Source organism: Penicillium arizonense (genome assembly GCF_001773325.1).
Source record: "Penicillium arizonense strain CBS 141311 chromosome Unknown PENARI_contig028, whole genome shotgun sequence".
Classification (NCBI taxonomy): domain Eukaryota; kingdom Fungi; phylum Ascomycota; class Eurotiomycetes; order Eurotiales; family Aspergillaceae; genus Penicillium; species Penicillium arizonense.
In genome coordinates this window covers 1-17,641 of record NW_019173305.1, presented here as the reverse complement: position 1 = coordinate 17,641, position 17,641 = coordinate 1, and the positions used below count along the sequence as shown (strand labels likewise).

The 17,641-nt window shown below is 49.3% G+C and overlaps 6 protein-coding genes across 6 annotated transcripts; 3 read left to right on the top strand and 3 right to left on the bottom strand.

Annotated features, from left to right (window-relative positions):
- Positions 1 to 3,567: 3,567 nt before the first annotated feature.
- Positions 3,568 to 5,025, bottom strand: PENARI_c028G07304 (phosphatidyl synthase; the record flags this gene model as incomplete). The annotated part of the gene is made up of 1 exon (XM_022636212.1): positions 3,568 to 5,025. One exon carries the CDS (start codon positions 5,023 to 5,025, stop codon positions 3,568 to 3,570), a length of 1,458 nt encoding a protein of 485 aa, XP_022483887.1.
- Positions 5,026 to 5,887: 862 nt separating this feature from the next.
- Positions 5,888 to 6,916, top strand: gldB (putative glycerol dehydrogenase (GldB); the record flags this gene model as incomplete). Its single annotated transcript, XM_022636251.1, has 2 exons — positions 5,888 to 6,295; positions 6,347 to 6,916. 2 exons carry the CDS (start codon positions 5,888 to 5,890, stop codon positions 6,914 to 6,916), a joined length of 978 nt encoding a protein of 325 aa, XP_022483961.1.
- A 2,224-nt stretch (positions 6,917 to 9,140) lies between these two features.
- On the bottom strand, positions 9,141 to 11,241 carry PENARI_c028G03906 (uncharacterized protein; the record flags this gene model as incomplete). The annotated part of the gene is made up of 3 exons (XM_022636190.1): positions 9,141 to 10,624; positions 10,705 to 11,045; positions 11,207 to 11,241. 3 exons carry the CDS (start codon positions 11,239 to 11,241, stop codon positions 9,141 to 9,143), a joined length of 1,860 nt encoding a protein of 619 aa, XP_022483912.1.
- Positions 11,242 to 12,683: 1,442 nt separating this feature from the next.
- PENARI_c028G03191 (uncharacterized protein) lies at positions 12,684 to 13,993 on the bottom strand (the record flags this gene model as incomplete). The annotated part of the gene is made up of 2 exons (XM_022636181.1): positions 12,684 to 13,538; positions 13,613 to 13,993. The coding sequence occupies 2 exons, from the start codon at positions 13,991 to 13,993 to the stop codon at positions 12,684 to 12,686; spliced, it is 1,236 nt and encodes a 411-aa protein (XP_022483956.1).
- Positions 13,994 to 14,550: 557 nt separating this feature from the next.
- Positions 14,551 to 14,888, top strand: PENARI_c028G05078 (uncharacterized protein; the record flags this gene model as incomplete). Its single annotated transcript, XM_022636195.1, has 2 exons — positions 14,551 to 14,834; positions 14,885 to 14,888. 2 exons carry the CDS (start codon positions 14,551 to 14,553, stop codon positions 14,886 to 14,888), a joined length of 288 nt encoding a protein of 95 aa, XP_022483888.1.
- Positions 14,889 to 17,202: 2,314 nt separating this feature from the next.
- On the top strand, positions 17,203 to 17,484 carry PENARI_c028G09206 (uncharacterized protein; the record flags this gene model as incomplete). Its single annotated transcript, XM_022636229.1, has 1 exon — positions 17,203 to 17,484. A coding segment is annotated over one exon (282 nt), but the record flags the coding sequence as incomplete, so codon positions are not given.
- Positions 17,485 to 17,641: the final 157 nt, after the last annotated feature.

Here is a 17,641-nt window from a genome sequence, read left to right as displayed (position 1 = left end):
ATTTTATTTTTATTTTATTTCTGCTCTTCTAGTCTTAATTCTTATTCATCTAGTTGCTTTTAGTTCCCCAAGCTACCCCTGTAGATTACCCTTTTTTACCTTTGGAGCGGCTTTGTTCCTTTTTTTTTATATGCATGCGGAAAGTATGGGACTCGCCGGATTCGGACTTGACATCTGAACAAATAACATTGGAAGATATCGATGTATCTATCTATTTACTGGAATTATAATTGCCTATTAATTATATCTCAGTTCATTGTCAGTACTCGTATAACTCATTGCTTGTAAAAGTCAAGGCACTCCAATTCTATGACATAATCCGAAACCTTTTTAGCGCCTCCGAGGTGTTCTCCAAGGTTCCAAGTGCATCAACCCAAGTTGCTTATTACTGTACTTATTTACAAGGTCAGCCGATCATTGCAAATCCGATGCATCCGCCCTCAGTTCCCCAGACATCGGAGTTCTAGTTACCTAACAAAACCCTAGCATCCCTGCACTCCCAACGCACCTCCAACGCTATTTGTCGTGATGATGCGGGGAGACACGCGCCATTACATAATGAGAACCCCAACACACGCTCACACGCTGTCACCTGATGAGGTCCGTGTCCCTTGCATGACATAACATACAACGTCGAAGTTCGTTGTTTATTAGACTCGGCATTCCACCTCCTTAGTCTAGTCTACTAGTCTAGGGCTGGACCCTCTATATCCTCTACCCAGCCTCTAGGCATCTCCTTCACCGACATTATTCCTCGCTAGTCTCCGACTGACGACCCAAGCATGACGATCGAGTCGATCGTCCAAGCCAAGCCCCCCCCATGGCTCCTACATGGCTTAATATGCTCCACTTGGCTTCCCTCACCTCTCCTGTACTTGCTGTCTCTCCCCTTCACCTTGAACAACGCACCATTGCCCAGCATACCTACATTCCTATATCCTGGCACTGGCAAACGAGAAGCCAGGTGCTAACTCACACAGCACGTTTTGTGCAACTTGCGCAGCAGAATTGGCGAAGGCTTAGTTCTCGCAGAGCACCACCACCTGGAACCAGCGTGACATAGTCCAATTCCCAAGGCTTGACGCCTATTTGACGTCGTTTGACTCACCAATCCCTCGCAAGCCAGCTATCCATATCTATTGGGGTGAATCCCGCATGGGAGGGTTGGACTGCATGCCGGCCAAGCCTTGTTAGGAGTCAGATGCAATATTTCCGCGGAAATGGTGTTGCCAAGGTCTCTGGATTGCGGGCTCGACAGGAGTTGCTTTCTCCTTGCTCTACTTTTGCGTCGCCAATGTTTAGCGGTCCGTTTCGTCTTGGCGCCCAGATTTGCCATGCTACCTAACAAGCGCAGCAGATCATTCTATAGTGCAATGATTTGTTAATGTGGAACTGTGAGTTGGGCATTTTCCTTTCTTGTTCTACATTTTGCGTTGCGAGAACTATGTTCCCGCTTTGCTTCTATGATGATCATTATCTTAAGCGTTTCCTATTACCTGACAAGCCCATAAGTTACTTGGGAATGTTGAAATTTTGTGAAGATCCTGAAAAGAAGAATTGCCGTTGTATGCAATCAACATGGCACGATACTTACGATATATCTGGTTCTTTGAATACTTGTGACCATACTAACATGTATCAAGAACCGCAGTTTTCATCCTTTGATAATGACCCAATTCACGGAGAAAGACGGTAGGAATACCTCCCACAGATGGGCCGTGTCTTTCGATTAGGTACTCGGTCAACATCTCTCTTTGTTCCCTTCGTGGGCGTCTATGGGCTTGATTGTGATAGCCGACGTTTAAATCGGCTGACCACCCTACATATTTCTTGGGTTGACAAAATCTGCGAGGTGCATGAAGCAAACTAAGTTAAATCTAAATGTAGCTGCTCCCTATTATTTCCATGAAAGATGGCATCCTTTAACACATATGTCAAAATCCAAAGTACGATCATATAGAACGACGATGATACCGCAATCCGCAACAATGTTTGCTTTAATCAATATGCATTGCAGTCAGTCAGTCTAAGTCGTACCTAGAGATAATAGAAGAGACCACCTGGACAACCCCCTTCATTTCTGACCTATAGTAAACCAACCCTACCTTCTATACAAACACAAAACAATACCAAGATCCTCAAAAACCATTAAAAAATACAGCCCCGTCCCATGTTGTCACTGTACCATTCCATATCCAGGGATGTCGTATCCATACGTATCAAAGAAAAGCTTATATACGGGTACTCCATATATCCCCTGCATTAGCAGAGGCAAGCGGCGTCTGCAACAAAGCGAAAAATGAGACAAACACCTAAAACACGCCACACTTTAGCTTGCATATAGACGAAACAAGGCGTCCCGCGACCTCGTTTCTGGGAGACATGTATATCACAAACAACATGGGTTCTAGATCTAGATTCATATCCAGATCCAGATCTTCTTCCATAGACTTCCCATTAACATCCTCCTTTCCTGGAAAAGGAAAATATGCTTTGTAGATCCACATTTACCTGAGTCAAACAAGGCGTGGCGTGGCGTGGCGTGGTGTGGCGTGTCAGGTTCCCGGCTTCCTGGGTTTCCGCGTGGAATACGGGATGTTGGCCACTTAGACGGTTAGATGCATTTCTTTTATTTATTATTTCCCCTCGTCTTGATTTTTACATAGGAGAATTACAAATAAGAGACAAATGTTTAGGTCTGTCTTTTGGCTTTCCCCATATCTTAAGGTTTAGGGTTCTAGAAGGGGCTCTCTTTTCGCCTTGTCTTACGTTCCTGGGTTTTCTGGACATCTACTCTAGATGGTACGTGTTTGGACATCGGGTGTAGATATACATCTATAGTGAAATTGTGAAATGGTGTACTATGTGTCTAGGTGAAATTATAGACATGAAAATACAAGTAAGGCCGTCCGTAGGATAGAGTTCACCGATAAGAACGATTAAGACATCATGATGTCGTCAACGACTGAAGAACGAATCCCAAGTGCGAAGTATGAAGAAAAATTACGGTAAAAGCCACACACCATAGAATGAAAAAAAAATTTGACATATGGTATTGGAGCAGTTCTGGGAATACAACTGCATGCGGAAAAAATGCATGTCAAAAAAGGTCAAATAACAAAAAAGCGAAATCTTGTTCGCGTCATGGCACATGAGATGGGAATAGAGTCCAGTCTAAAAAATGGAGGGAAGAAAATCAGAAGTTCGAAACCACCGACCGGATCACTTTGCAGATCAAAAAGTAGAAATGGAAAAGTAGATTCGGTCTTCTCTCAGGTCGTTTGGTCTGGTTCAAATGGAACAGATTCCACGACGTGACAAAGGATATCAGAAGTCCTAAATCCCAGAACCCCAGAATTTCAACCAAAAGGAAATAGCCAAAGGGGAACATGCATGAGAGGGACGGTGGGGGAAGAAAAGAAGTCTATGAAATGACATGACATCAAAAAGGGAAAAACGCCACGGAAGAAATAAGGAATCCTTCAGCCCTAGCATAGAGCAGCACATTGTTTTTGTGTTTCGTTTCAGCGTGAAAAGATATCCCAAAGAGTTTGTCTTTTGACTTATTTACTCGATGGCGGAGGTGGCCTCACCGTGCAGGACGGGGTTGACCTTGGGGTTCCACTTCAGCTGGAAGTCGGCGCCGAGCTCCTTGGCAACGGCGGCCTTGACAGCCTCGAGGACGTTGTCGAAGACACCGAAGTTGGCAGGGCTGTCGGGGGCGTTCTCGCCGGGGCCGCCCTGGAAGACACCGGTGCGGACAAGGCAAGTGTTCCAGCCGTACATGTTACCACCGATGATGTCGGAGGCGGGGTTGTCACCGACCATGTAGATGTTCTCGGGGAGGCGGGCCTCGCCGTGGAGCTCCTCCATCCAGGACTTCATGACCTCGTCGGCGTAGGTGTAGGTAGCACGCTCGGGCTTACCGTAGACGACACGCTCAAGGTCGACACCGGTGAGGGTCTTGTACTGGGCTTCCACGGAAATACGGAAGGCACCCTGGGTGAGACGGGGAAGACCCTTGTGCTCAGTGGGCATGAGGAGATCACCCTGGGAGAAGTAGATGGGGATGCGGGTGGCGACGGGATCCTTGGCCTTGGTCATGAGCTTGCCGTCCTCAGCGAGGAGGAGATCCATGATGACCTGGAAGTCGGTCTGGTAGTCACGAGAGTCGGCGAAGACCATGATGGCATCGAACTTGACCTTGGAGAAGTCGCGGGGTTTGGCCTGAGCGCGCTCCTCATCGGTGAGGGTGGCCCAGGGAGAGATGGAGGGGTCCCAGGCGAGGAGGTCCTTGGGGTGAACGACGTGCTTGAAGCCGTAGTTCTCGGCAACCTCGCGGATCTTGAAGCCTTCACCACCAAGGACCAGAACAGTCTCGTAGTACTCAGCCAAGGCCTGCATGGGAGTGTGGGACTGGATGAACTGGTCGGTGGAGATGGGCTGCTCGAGGATCTCGCTGAGCTGAGCACAGCGGGCCTCCTCGGTCTTACCACCACCGTTGGTCAGGAGAATGTGGGGGATGCGGATACCGAGCTCGTTGTCACCGTTGAGAATCTTGAGGGCAACCTTGGCCTCCTCAATGGCGTGGTTACCGTGTGCCAGCACACCGTCAATGTCAAAGGCGAAAGCCATGTTCTTAGCCTTGGCAACCTTCTCAGCGGACATATCCTGGACCTGAGAGGCCAGGATATCCCGGGAGACGGAAGGACGGCTAGCCTTCTGCACGGAGGACAGGCGAGAGAGACGAGGAGAGCGAGGAATGGGGAGAGATGTGCCGAAGGAGTTACGCGAGCCGCGGCGGTCCTTCATCGAGGGAGCCAAGCTCAGGTTGTGCATGAAAGAGGCGGCATCACTGATGGAGCTGCGGGTAGCGGGGATCTCAATGGTGTTGCCGGTTTCCGAGGGAATAGCCAAACCAGAGCCAGCACGCTGGTCCCGGGGAGAGAGAGCGCCGTGGGCATCGCTCTGGCGGGGATCCTGGGGAGCATCGACTCCAAGGTCGGCGTCGTCGAAGCGAGGCATGGTGAAGGTGGGGTAATTGGAATAAAAAAGTAGAAGGGAGAGAGGGTGGCTTCTACTTAAGAGTCACTGACACAGGACTCAATGGAAGAATTGAAGGATGAGGATGAAACTGAATTAAAAAAAAAAAGTCAGGAGAGGGCTTCAGCATATATATACACCTGAACAGGAGAATACCGAGATTGGTATGCCATTTACAGAGGATCCACTCGGGTATCATCATCCCTAGGAATTATCGTCATCATTTTGCAAGATAGTAGTTGCGGTAGGGTGGACCATGGTGCAAGACGGATGTACAGAGTACCTGCGTCATTGTGGCTGACACGGTGTCTGACCAAGTACCCAATACACGGGATAAGAAGTAAAGCAACCGGTTGATTGGGCATCGCGGACCGAAGAAGGAATAGTGAGGTCTGAGGATGATTGGATGAGAGCGCAGTTCGTGGGCCGGAGATGGGAAGAGATGGGAGGATGACGATCGGGCGGGTCGACCGTTTCGGTGATGTCATCGTGTAAATTACCGTCTGGTCAGGTATGGTATGGTGTATTAGTATTTGTGTATTGGCCTCATTGCAGCCATTGAATACTAAAAGCGATATTATTTACATGTATACATGTTTGATGCTCTGGGATCGACACGGGGATGCTACATCAAAGAACTATACTCCGTAGTCTGCACTTCAACATGGGTGGCTGCTTCTAAGCCGGTTACAGTAAAATAGTCAAATAATTAAATTATAATAATTATAATTACCCCTCCACCCCACCTTCGTCATCGCTTGAGCTCTCCACCCACTTCTCTTCTACTTCAGAACCTCTCTTTCTCCTCTTCCTCTATTTGCTATCTACAAACTATCATATCAGTATGTCTTCTGGAAAGACTTGCACATTGAGCAACGGAGTCAAGCTCCCCGCCGTCGGTTTCGGTACCTTCGCTAGCGAGGGCTCCAAGGGCGAGACCTACGCCGCCGTCACTGCTGCTCTCAACACTGGCTACCGTCACCTGGATTGCGCCTGGTTCTACCTCAATGAGGATGAGGTGGGTGATGCAATCCGTGATTTCCTCGCTGCCAACCCCTCCGTCAAGCGTGAGGACATCTTCGTGACCACCAAGGTCTGGAACCACCTGCACCGTTACGATGACGTCCTCTGGTCCATTGAGAACTCCCTCCAGCGGATGAAGCTCGACTACGTCGACCTCTTCCTCGTTCACTGGCCCATTGCCGCGGAGAAGGAGACCCAGGAGGAGCCCAAGATCGGCCCCGATGGAAAGGTAAATAAGCTCCCCCCCGAGCACGCGAGCTCCAATTAACCCGGTATACAGTACGTGATCCTCAAGGACCTCACTGAGAACCATGAGGAGACATGGCGCGCCATGGAGAAGCTGTACGCCGACGGCAAGGCCCGTGCTATCGGTGTGTCCAACTGGACCATCCCTCAGCTCGAGGCCATGACCAAGTACGCCAAGGTCATGCCCATGGTCAACCAGATTGAGATCCACCCCTTCCTGCCCAACAACGAGCTGGTCGACTACTGCTTCTCCAAGAACATTCTGCCCCAGGCCTACTCGCCTCTGGGTTCCCAGAACCAGGTCCCCACCACCGGCGAGCGTGTCGCCGAGAACAAGACCCTCAACCAGGTCGCGGAGAAGGGCGGCAACACCCTGGCCCAGGTCCTCATTGCCTGGGGTCTCCGCCGTGGCTACAGCGTCCTCCCCAAGTCCTCCAACCCCAAGCGTATCGAGTCCAACTTCAAGACCATCGAGCTCAGCGACGAGGACTTTGAGGCTGTCAACAAGGTTGCCGAGGGCCGTCACTGCCGCTTCGTCAACATGAAGGATACCTTCGGTTACGATCTCTGGCCCGAGGAGACTGCCAAGGGTCTGTCTCTTTAGATAAAATGGAGGAAATGTGTAATGAACGGACTACGAACTCTGTTAAACTCTGTTAGATGAATTGGATATACCTACATCTCAAACAAGCCTCATTCTCTCCACCGTAGTTTCACAGTTTCGTATAGCTCGGCAACCTTGGAAGGTTGGACGGGTCCTTCCCAAACTAATCACCCCTTCACACACCGGCTGCCACAGCCTTCTCGCATTCCACCTCAGGATCCACTAGCGCAAAGGGGTCCAATAATTGAGAGTCAATCACAAACCTGGAAGAAGATTACAGAGTACGAGATGTTACATTTGCATTTACATGGAGTACATGTATCTGTAATTCAGTTCATGGCATTGGACAACCACCGTGTAAAACAGTCCAATGTCAATGGCAAAGCGATGTACACACAAGGTACATATATAGGGTTAACGTTACACCGTACCTGACAATCAAGCCGAAGCCGGATACCAAAAAAAAAAAAAGAGGCAAGGGGGAAAGGAACAAGGTAACACCGGGAAGAAGCAAAACCCAACCCTAACATAATTCCATACATGTACAAGTAACAGCACCATACAAAAGCGGATAACACATCACCCTCGAAACAAAAAGGAGCAGAGTGCTCCGATGCAAACGATGTCATCTAACTTACATTTCAAACTGTGGCAGCCCCTGCGCCACTTAACCGGGCTCAGCAATTCTCGCGCGCTTAGCCGCTTTCGGTTTAGTGCAGAGCGCTGACTGTAGACCCGGGAGATGTCGGAGCGCTAGCCCGTGTTTTGTATGGGAACACCGAGAGGCCGAATTGGGTTATGGGTGTGTTTCATTTTATGTGAGTGGTTTGGTTGGTTGGTTGGTATGTTAGTGGTTAGTATTAGTGTGATTAGTGTGGCGGGTAGTGCTGGAGGGGTTAGGGGGTTGGAGGGGCATAGAGTTGACATGTGCCCTGTTTTTGAGCGGTTGTACTCGGTACTTGGGTTGAGGGTGTATTCCATGGTTGGGGGGTATGTACCTGGTACCTGGAATTTCAGAATATTATTATAATATTATTTATTGTTTTTACATGTTACCTAATGTTTCATTCTATTCTCTAGCTTTGACTTTCGTTACTTGCTATTGGGTGAATATCTACGTAGCCCACTTCCTCTTTGCTTTCTGCCTTCTGTGTTGTCCATTAGATTTAATGCCTCATCTTACTCTAGTGAACAGTAGTATGCGCTAACCACGACCAAACTCTGCTAGATGCGTGGTTTTTGTTTTGCCGGTTGAAGTTCGGGTTCTAATACTCTCCGATGCCGAATTCAGATCGGGGATCCCGATTGCTGAGCCGGGAGGACTTCGGTGGGTTGTATTGGACCGGGTAGTGGTTACTGGCATTGCCAATGGATTGGGATTGGGACTGGTGACGTCTGTTGTCCATACTAGATGGAGGTAGGCTAGGATATATTTGAGGCTGGTGCATGTACATTTTAGTATGCATTTGACTGGTAATAAGTTATACTTATCGTGCATTACATTGCATTGTACATAGACATGACTATACTAGTCAACGTTATGTAAATATAAAAACGCTGATCAATGCAGAAACACCTGTACCTACTGTATACTTCGTACAAGTACGCAAATTTGCAATGCTGAAAGATCAGCACGTACCGGGTATACATACACGTATCAAGCCACAAACCACCCTAGCAAGGGCAGCAACGCCGTCTAATTGGCGGGAAGGCAAATCAAACGCAAAAGGGCAAGCCTCTGACACGAGGGATCATCGCAAAGAACAGACTACAAACGCGCTGGCCCGCCCGCAATATCCCTCAAGTCAAAGCGGCTAGGTGCATACATATCGGGATCTTGACCCGAGCATGCGATACGTAGGGGAACCTTCCCAAATTGGAACTATTGGAACTATTGGATGACTAGTCCGAGGAAGGTTACTCGGGCAAACCCCGAAAGTGAAGTTTGAAGTTCGTGCGTAGCGGCACAGACGTCATTCTGCATGGACTCTGCATAAGGCGGCTGGGCCGTGCTACACGATCTTATCTAGATCGAAAGGGAAAGGCGAAGGGGGAAGGGTTTTCACGAGAATCAAAATGTATTCGAAACGAATGCGTATAGAAGAAAATAACGAAGCAAAACAGGCAATTGGTATCTTAAGGACAAAACTCCTTGCATATATAGAGAGGATCAAGAAAGACGCCACGCGGCAAGATGGAAGTCTTCTATATGAACACCCTGAGGTTAAGATCTTGATCGGACCCGTCGAGCTGTGGGTGTGCACCCTGCGCTGGCCTGGAGCATACTCTTCTCCTTGTTGCTCCGAGTGGGGATACCACTTTGGGCTGTAGCAGGGAGCATGGACGTGGACATGCTAGGAGACTTGGGCGTCAGCTTGCGGCGACCCTTGGTTGGTGTGGAGGGGCCCGCAGCCACCGGCGCCGAGGCTGCGGGAGGCTTGCTTGTGCGACCACCAGTCTTCACTGGAGTACCGGAGCCCATAGCCCCCGAATCGCCCAAACGCCTCACCCGGCGCGAGCGCGGGGTTGCAGTAGCGGGTGCAGTAGCGGGTGCAGTAGGGGCGGTCGGGGCGCTTTCTGGCCCACCGTCCACACCCCGGTCTGCCTGTGTTTGGCTACGGCTGCTGCGGTCACTGGCTGCTACTTTTTTTTCCGAACGTTTGCTGCCAGATCGGCGAGGCGTAGCGCCGACGTCACTGGTGCATCTCTCACCCTCCTCTTGATCATCTGTGAAGTCCTTGTATTCTTCATACTCGGCCATGCGCTCCTCGTTCCATGAAACCTGCTTCCGCTTGGTAGATCGGCTGCTAGGGCCCTTGCGGTCTGAGCGCGCCTGCTTGTCATTGGTTTCAGGCTCCTCTGACCGCTGAGCCAGAATCTCAAGAGCGACATTAGGGAATACAGATTTGCCCTTGTTGAGTCGCGTGTTTCGCTTCGTGGCCAAAGCCACCTCCTGGGCCTCGGTGCGCTGCAGGAAAATGAACTCCGTTCCTTTAGCACGGCGGAGCGCGATAGTGTTGCGCAGAGCAGGGGCATTTGTGGACGGGGCCTTGGCGCGAGTACTGCGACGACAGGTAGGACTTGCAGGTGCAGTCTCTTCCTGGAGGTCCTTGATAACCTCATTCTGGGCTTCGGCACGGGCAATGTCGAATTTACTAGGCGAGATCTGCAACTTGATAGGGGAAGGAGAATTCGTAGTCAGCTCCTCCAACGCCCGACGCGATCGTGGGGTTGAGCATTCGATCTCAGGCTCCTCCGGGCTGGAAGACTGCTCAGTCACCTCAGAGTCGGTCTGCGCCGCCTTGGCTGCACGCTTCGCCTTGGCCCTCGATAAGAAGTCATTCAACAGCTCTGCATCCTCCCCGTCCAAAGAGCTGCGCAATGCCGATCGCACCAATTTGACTTCCTGCTCTTGCGTCAGGTTTTCGACGGCCTCAGCGGGTGCTGCATTGTCGATCACTGCACCTGCCTCCTGGACCGGTCCAGACTGTAGATCTGCAGGCTTGGGTGACGCTGCACCATCGAGGCCCATGTCCATGGCATCATTGTAAACGGGCGTCTTGACCGAAAACAGACCGAGTGGCTGCGGTGAGGCGTTGATAGCTGCATCTTGGTGGGCGTTATTGGCAGCTTCGGCCTGAGCGGCGAAATTGAAAACGCCCTGGGAGGTCTCGTCGTGAATGTTGAAATTGAATTCCGGTAATTTGCCTGTGAGACTGTCAGATAAAAGCCTACCAAACGGGGTTCGCAAAAGATATGTATAAACCCTTTGCAAAAAGAATACTCACGTCGCTTGCGTGATGCCTCCATTTCCCACTTGGTCTCCAGGAAAGACCGCCCACGTTGTTCAGCGTCAGTTTCGAGGTCCGCCGACTGGGTAGGATCCACACACTGGCGCTTAACGCCGCGCTGATAATCCGAGTTGTTCGAGGCACCGATAGATGTGCCTCGGCTTTCTGTCGCGTTCATGTTGCTAAAAGGGAAGCGAATGCGCTTCCACAACTTGCGAGTCTTGTCGCCCGCACGAATAGGAGTTGAGGGTTTTCGATCCCACAGACGCGGCAGGGCGCCTAGGGCTTTGATAGGCGTGAATCTGAAAGAATTGTCGGGGGCAGGCTTGGTAGAGTCGCTATAGAATGCTGTTGTCAGCGCTGGGACTACGCGCTGGTTTGTGTGTGCGATCAAAACAAGGAGGGAACTACCCCTGAATGAGGGGCTTCCCAGGCGCGCTTATTTTTGAAGCAGTAGATACTGTAGGAACAAAAAGTATGGAGGGTAGAAATCACATACCCGGCTTGCGCCTGCGAGGGAGGGATGTTTTCCATTGTTGACGCGTGGAATGTGTCAAAAAACCGTTGGAACTTGGCGGTGGGGTGTATGGGGTGTATGTCCAGTAAAGTCGAGTTATCGAGGGCGCATTAATGCGATGTCAATCAAAGGATGCAAGTGGGAATATAACCCCTCGATTAAGCATATGTCGAATAGTGATGAGTGTGAAAAGTCATAAAACTTATCCGTTGCGGGTTTGCTTTGATGCGTTTGACCCGTTGCCCTGCCAACCGCCTCATGGAGCCCACGTAGCGGTCAAGTCTCGGGTAATTGAAGATCATGAAGGTGTACACTGTCCATATCTCCTTGGCTCTGCTGTTTGAATGTCAGATACTAGGTAGATATCGTAGTGGTGCATGTATACAACAGTTTACTGCATGTACAAACTTTGCCAACGGTCATTCCAATAACATCAAATTGAACATTTGGACGACCAAACCCCTCGACAACCCACTCAACTTGGGGACAATGTTGACGGTAATCCTGCCGCCTCCGGTCGCGATCGGCTCTCTGGATATTCTGGCAGGCTGTCGAGGTTATGAGGAAAGATCTGGCGATCTCGTTTGATCCACAGAAGGCTCATTGCTCTTGAGTACTATGGACCCGGTCTTCAAGGAAATCCCTATCAATTGCATCTACACATCTCCAAATAATTTCTCATTCCTATTCCATTACTTGACGGGGTTGGTCTCGTGGAAACTGACTCTGACGAGTCGACATTTGATTTGAATTATTGGACTTCCCGTCCAAGAAAGAACGGACCAAGTTTCGGCATTCAGAGTCCTATTGTTTCTTTTATTACGGCAAACTACTCCCTTCAGCTGACCTATACTCCGGACAACATGACAGTTCCTCCGCCAAAAACGTCTCTGACAGAATGCATTATATATTACTGTGAACGGCAATACGCAACCAGCTCCTACTTGGCTAGTAACCAAAGCAGTTTGGAAGCAACTGCCTAGCTAGCACACTTGGAATATTACTCACCTAAAGGTTTGCAAGTGAGCGATCGTCGAATTCTTGTTTTCTCCATGTGGCTGAATATCCGGCAAAACGATGCGCCATTAAACTAGTATCAGCTTAAATTCTACTCTCCCTTATACCCGTAAGGTCCAAAATAATGCGTGTTATATAATTGACTCAAGAGTTGAAGAATCTGAGCTAAAATACAAGCGAATGCCAAAGTAGCTTTGATGGCGAGACATGGTGTGAATGAAGCTTACTCCGCGCTGCAAGTTCCTTTATAGGTTCCGTTAGGTTCCTTCTGGTCCCATCAAAATAGAGAGAGGTTTACATGATATCATAAAATGTAAGGCTTGGTTGCTAAGGGCAGCAAATGGTGCATCCGAATCATCGTATATACAGTTGTCAAAACGAGCGCCGAAAGAGAGTTTCCTAACTTAAAAAGTGAAAAGAATATGAAGTTCGTGACAGAACTTTACCCCAACAGGTATTTCTGCCAGCTCTGTTTCCAGGGCTTCCAAGTTCCCCCGAAGCGATGGTTCACGCAGGCTTGGGGATTATCGAATCCTTCAGCTTCGCTGTGTCTTTGTCCATTACCCCACGAGTTCACAGGAAGGACGCACAGACCTCCCAGTTGCTTTCCTAGTTTTGCATCGGACCCCTTGATACAGCGAGGCAATTTAAGCCGGTAGAAGGGTGCCCATGTCACGCGCTGAATAGGAGAAGCCCCCGACGAAGGGACCATATCTCCAAGGCCCGCGTCAGCTTTCACAGATTCTTGGATGAGAGGATGGGTGGTAGGAAGAGTGTCAGAAAGGACATCCAAGACGGCATCTGTGAACACCCCGGGTCCGGTAATTTCTAAAGTAGCCAGCTCATTGTACCTAGCACCTAAGAAAAAGTTGCTTTGGTCGATGTGACGTCTAGTGTGTGACAGCACACGGACGATGATTTCCCTAAGAAGTGGGCTGAAGCGCTGTGGTGCATACATGGTGTATTGAACAAAGCCATAACTTCGGACCCAGTGCCAATCATGCATCTTCTGGGGTGACGCAAAAGGCTCATCAATCTCCACTCCGACCACTAGTGATATATCTGGGTCTACAGTATCAGTGAATCCCGCATCTCGTAACGCGGGACACGACTTGATAGACCGCGCCGGAAAGATATCCATATCTGAATAGTAGCCACCATAATACCATAGTATAAGGTAGCGAAGCAGATCGGCACGAAGTACGTTGTGTGGGTACGTTTTGTACAGATAGGCCAGATCTGGAATGGATGCCAGAGTTTCAGTGACAAAATTGTCAGCCCATTCGCTTGTCACGAGCTGTTGATTATAAAGTCAGCACCATATGCGCAAGGGTTGCAATAGCTGAGTGCAAAATTATCCTATGTCCATACCATATATTCCCAGTCAGAATTCTTCTCCTGAAAAAGAATGGAATCTTCGCCTCGCTGCTGCGCGCCCGCGGTTTGCCCCAGCATGATCTGCCACAGCGTCCGGGGTGCGGTCGCATTGCCGCGGAGCTGGCCCTCTATCTCCAGCTCGCGCAGCGCCTTCGACAGCTTGGTCTCGTAGCGATAGTCAGGTTCTGCTCGAAATGTTGAGTGATGAAGGTATCGCGGCCGGTCTTCGCTGTGCAGCCGCTTATCACGAGCGTTCAATCCGAACCGGAGCGGGATAAGTGTGTTTATGAGGACGATGACAATGACGACGGCTAGCACGAAAACAGCTTTCTGCTGGCCCAGAGACCTCAGCGAGGTCCTGTATCGCCTCAACATGTTGGAACATGGGCCATGGAGGTGTCAAGACGTCAAAATATAGCACATTATAAGATAACTCAGGGTGAATCAGGGACCCCGCTGTGACTGGCGCGCCGATCGTTGCTTGTTTTTTCGCCTCGTGCGGGCTGAGAGGAGCGTTTTAAGTGGTTGCTCGGGACCTATTTGATTAGTGTGGCGTATACCCTAAGAACTTCCAAACTACAATACAGAGAACGTTACGTGTGATGTGCTGTGCATTGCTTCTACGAACTACTATTAAAAACCGCACCATTGGAAATTATCCCCGTGCAAATGCTCTACTTACATTTTATCGGAAGTACCCAGCCGTCTAGCGTCATGCCCTATCCTTTCTCCTCCCTTTGATCACGGCAACAGTCTCAGAACCCATCTCAACCACATGATGGGCTATATTTGCACAACACAACAGAGAGAATTCTGGGCTATGCGCGGTTTGGACTGAGGCTGGCGCAGGTGACTTGTGAGCCAAGTGTGTTGGTTGGGATAAGAGGAGTATGAACCTTTCAATTGTTATGTTAGTACAATCCACACCCAGTATGTCAGTCTCTATCTTCCCTACCTTAACAGTGGGGGCAGGCACAGTCCGAGCCGGAAGTAGTGGAGACGCTACCGCAGCAGTTATCGAAGATCGACAGACCATCGGAGATCGAATCAGCTTGACAGTCATCGCCATACTGGAAATTTCCACCCAATGCGTTGCAACAGCTTTCGGTTCTCTGGACATCCAGATCGCCGTTTACAAGACACTTGCAAGCGTACGCTGGAACCGAGAGGGCAGTAACGGTGACAAGAACAAGATTGAAGAACCGCATATTGGGAGGTAAGAGGTTGCAAAGATAATGGATCAAAGGAAAAACGGACTGAACGTAGATAATATAGACTCGTAGATGATGGTGGACGCTCAGACAGTAAAGCTTTTGGATGCGGATTCTTTTCCTTTAAATAAGTTACGGATATTGAACATCCTGTCTGTCTAGAAAGAAAGTCTCCGTAGATGCAGATATTAACGCCCGACGTTATACTCAAAATGGGCAAAGGTGGCAAAGGTGGCAAAGGTCCCACAAGCTGAAGGATTCACGGCTTTGAAGGAACATCTCCGGCTTATACTACAAAAGAAGCAGGGATCACCTACACGTGTTCTTAACAATTTGTCTAGGAAGGATCTAGGATCGAGCCTTCTGATATGGGACATACCCCGGCATACCCCGCTATAAAGAGAAAACCAGAAGCCAAAACATGAGAGATTCACAGATCAGGAAGTATCGGATTGATTCGGCCACTTGCCACTTTCCGGGAAAGGAAGTCCTCCTCACTAGAAAAGTGTAACGAAAGCGATCATCAATGGGGTTGCTCTTCCTAGAGATTGGGAATTATAGTACATCCCGTCCAAATGTTTTAGGACAGCTGATCCTAAACCGATGGGCTCTACCAATATCAGCCAACGAAAAGTCTCTCTATATCGATAATATCGATAGGGCATGGAAGAAGAAAGACGTGTAGAAGCATAGGCTGATATTGGAGGAACGACAGTCGAAAATGTTGCGAGACTTTCGAGACCCAATGTAAAATCAACGATCTTGTCAAATTATCTGCTAACCTGAGCCTGACGTTTCAACAAGCGTTGGATTTGACGGGAGTGCCAAGCCGTGAGCTGCGCCCCATGCCAAGGAACCCCTCAAGATAAAGCCCTATATTATGGGGCAACTCCACCCGATACGAGATGGAACGACGATAAGAGAAACGAATATAGCTTCAGATCTTCAAGGATTCCTCGGAAATTGTCCAGAACATGATGCTGCCCTCTCGCAAATTACAGTTGACCGCCGGGAATACCGACAGTACAAGTCGTGACTATGCAATCCTTCAGCAGGGGCCAGGTCACCTTCTATTGGTCTAGCGTGTGTCCAAGACGAGCTACCACTCAACGAGCTCAATCGCGGGAAAGCCTATCCAGTATATATAGTAGCTCTCAAGTATCCTCAATCATGGGCCAACATCGACTCTTATCATCTATTCACTACCCCCTACAAACCCACAGTCAAAAATATCAAAATGAGGTTCTTCGATCTTATTCTAGTGACCGTTACCGCGCTCTCCGTTCCCGCCTATGCTTGCAAGTGCACTAGAGGTGGTGGGCTGGATGATCCCAGCACAACCCAGAAGTGTTGCGAGGAAGTGAGCGGAACTTTCCAGTATGGTGAAGATTGCCAGGCCGATTCAATCTCGGACTACTTGGAAGCATTTTCCAACTGCTGCAGCGTCAATTCATTTCCCTCCGACTGTGACTGCCCGACTTGCTTCTAAGGTATTTAAACCAGGTATTTAAACCGGAAGTCATTAATATTGGAAATACGGGATACTGATGGCTGTTCAAAGGATGTTCGATGAGCTTCATATCACAGATCCCGATCAATACCAACTGCCGTCTGCTTTCTATAACGTTCATTCTGTCTGGAATAGCTATTCGAGGACTATATATTGAGCGACGGGGTATTGGCGTGGCTCAGCAGATAAAGATGCTGCAACGGGACTTGAGAATGGATGTATTTAAGCTTCTGGGGACTTGCAAATATGTACTTTCGCCACATATACGATTATTGTTTTTCTTTTAGTCTCCATTCATTCATCTTTGGCCGGTCAGCTTCACCCCTACGACATTCGGAGCGCCTCCACTGCCGCACCTCCAGTATTATGTGAACATCCGTGAATCTTTAATATGTCTATATGAAGCATACACCCTGAGAAAGAGATTGCTTAAGTCTGATGCTCCATCGCTAGTCCCAAGTAACTACGGTCGGACCAGATTGCGGCACTGGGTTTAAAGTGCCAGCCGATGGTGATGGAGTTATGGATCCCGGATGACGAAAAGAAAAAGAGAATCAATAAATAAAGGGGATTGATACAGACACCCCCCCTTTGGATGCTAACACCCCCTCCCTGCCTGAGGATTCAGGCATTTACTGACCGCTTTTCTCACCGCTTTCATCCTCGAACTTTTATTTATTGCTACCACTACCCTGCATGTATATCACACCTTAGTACCTCAAATTACTATGTAAATCGCTAGTAAAATTAAGTCACTCCTGTACCACTGTAGTACCCAACAAGAAATCCAAAATAATTGTTGTTTACACCTTCAAACCTCCCATGTTTCCACCCATTTCTCTCGCATTTTATTGCTTTTTACAATGGCTTCCTCACAGCCTGATTCGCCGTCCGATTCTGAGCATGAAGCTATTCCCGAGTCCCCGCCGATGCCGCCAAGCCTCCATGACGCGCCGCCAAGCCTCCATGACGCGACGCCAAGCCTCCATCACGCGCCGCCAAGCCTCCATGACGCTATTCCCGAGTCCTACACCTTCCCGCTGCCTCCTTTACCTCAGCAGTACGATACGCCTAAGCAAGGAATTGTCGCGATCAATATCTTCGGCCGCCAGCATGGCTACGCAGTCTCAACTCTTCGGTCGAAACGTACAAAGAAAGGGGTCCTAAAGATAGTTCGCCTATGCTGTGACCGGGGCCGCCGGCTAAGAAACAGCCCGAATAGCCCTACGCGGAAGCGGGAGACTACCTCGCTAGCGATTGAATGCCCCTTTTCGATATCGCTACGGCTTCAAGAAGGCCGAT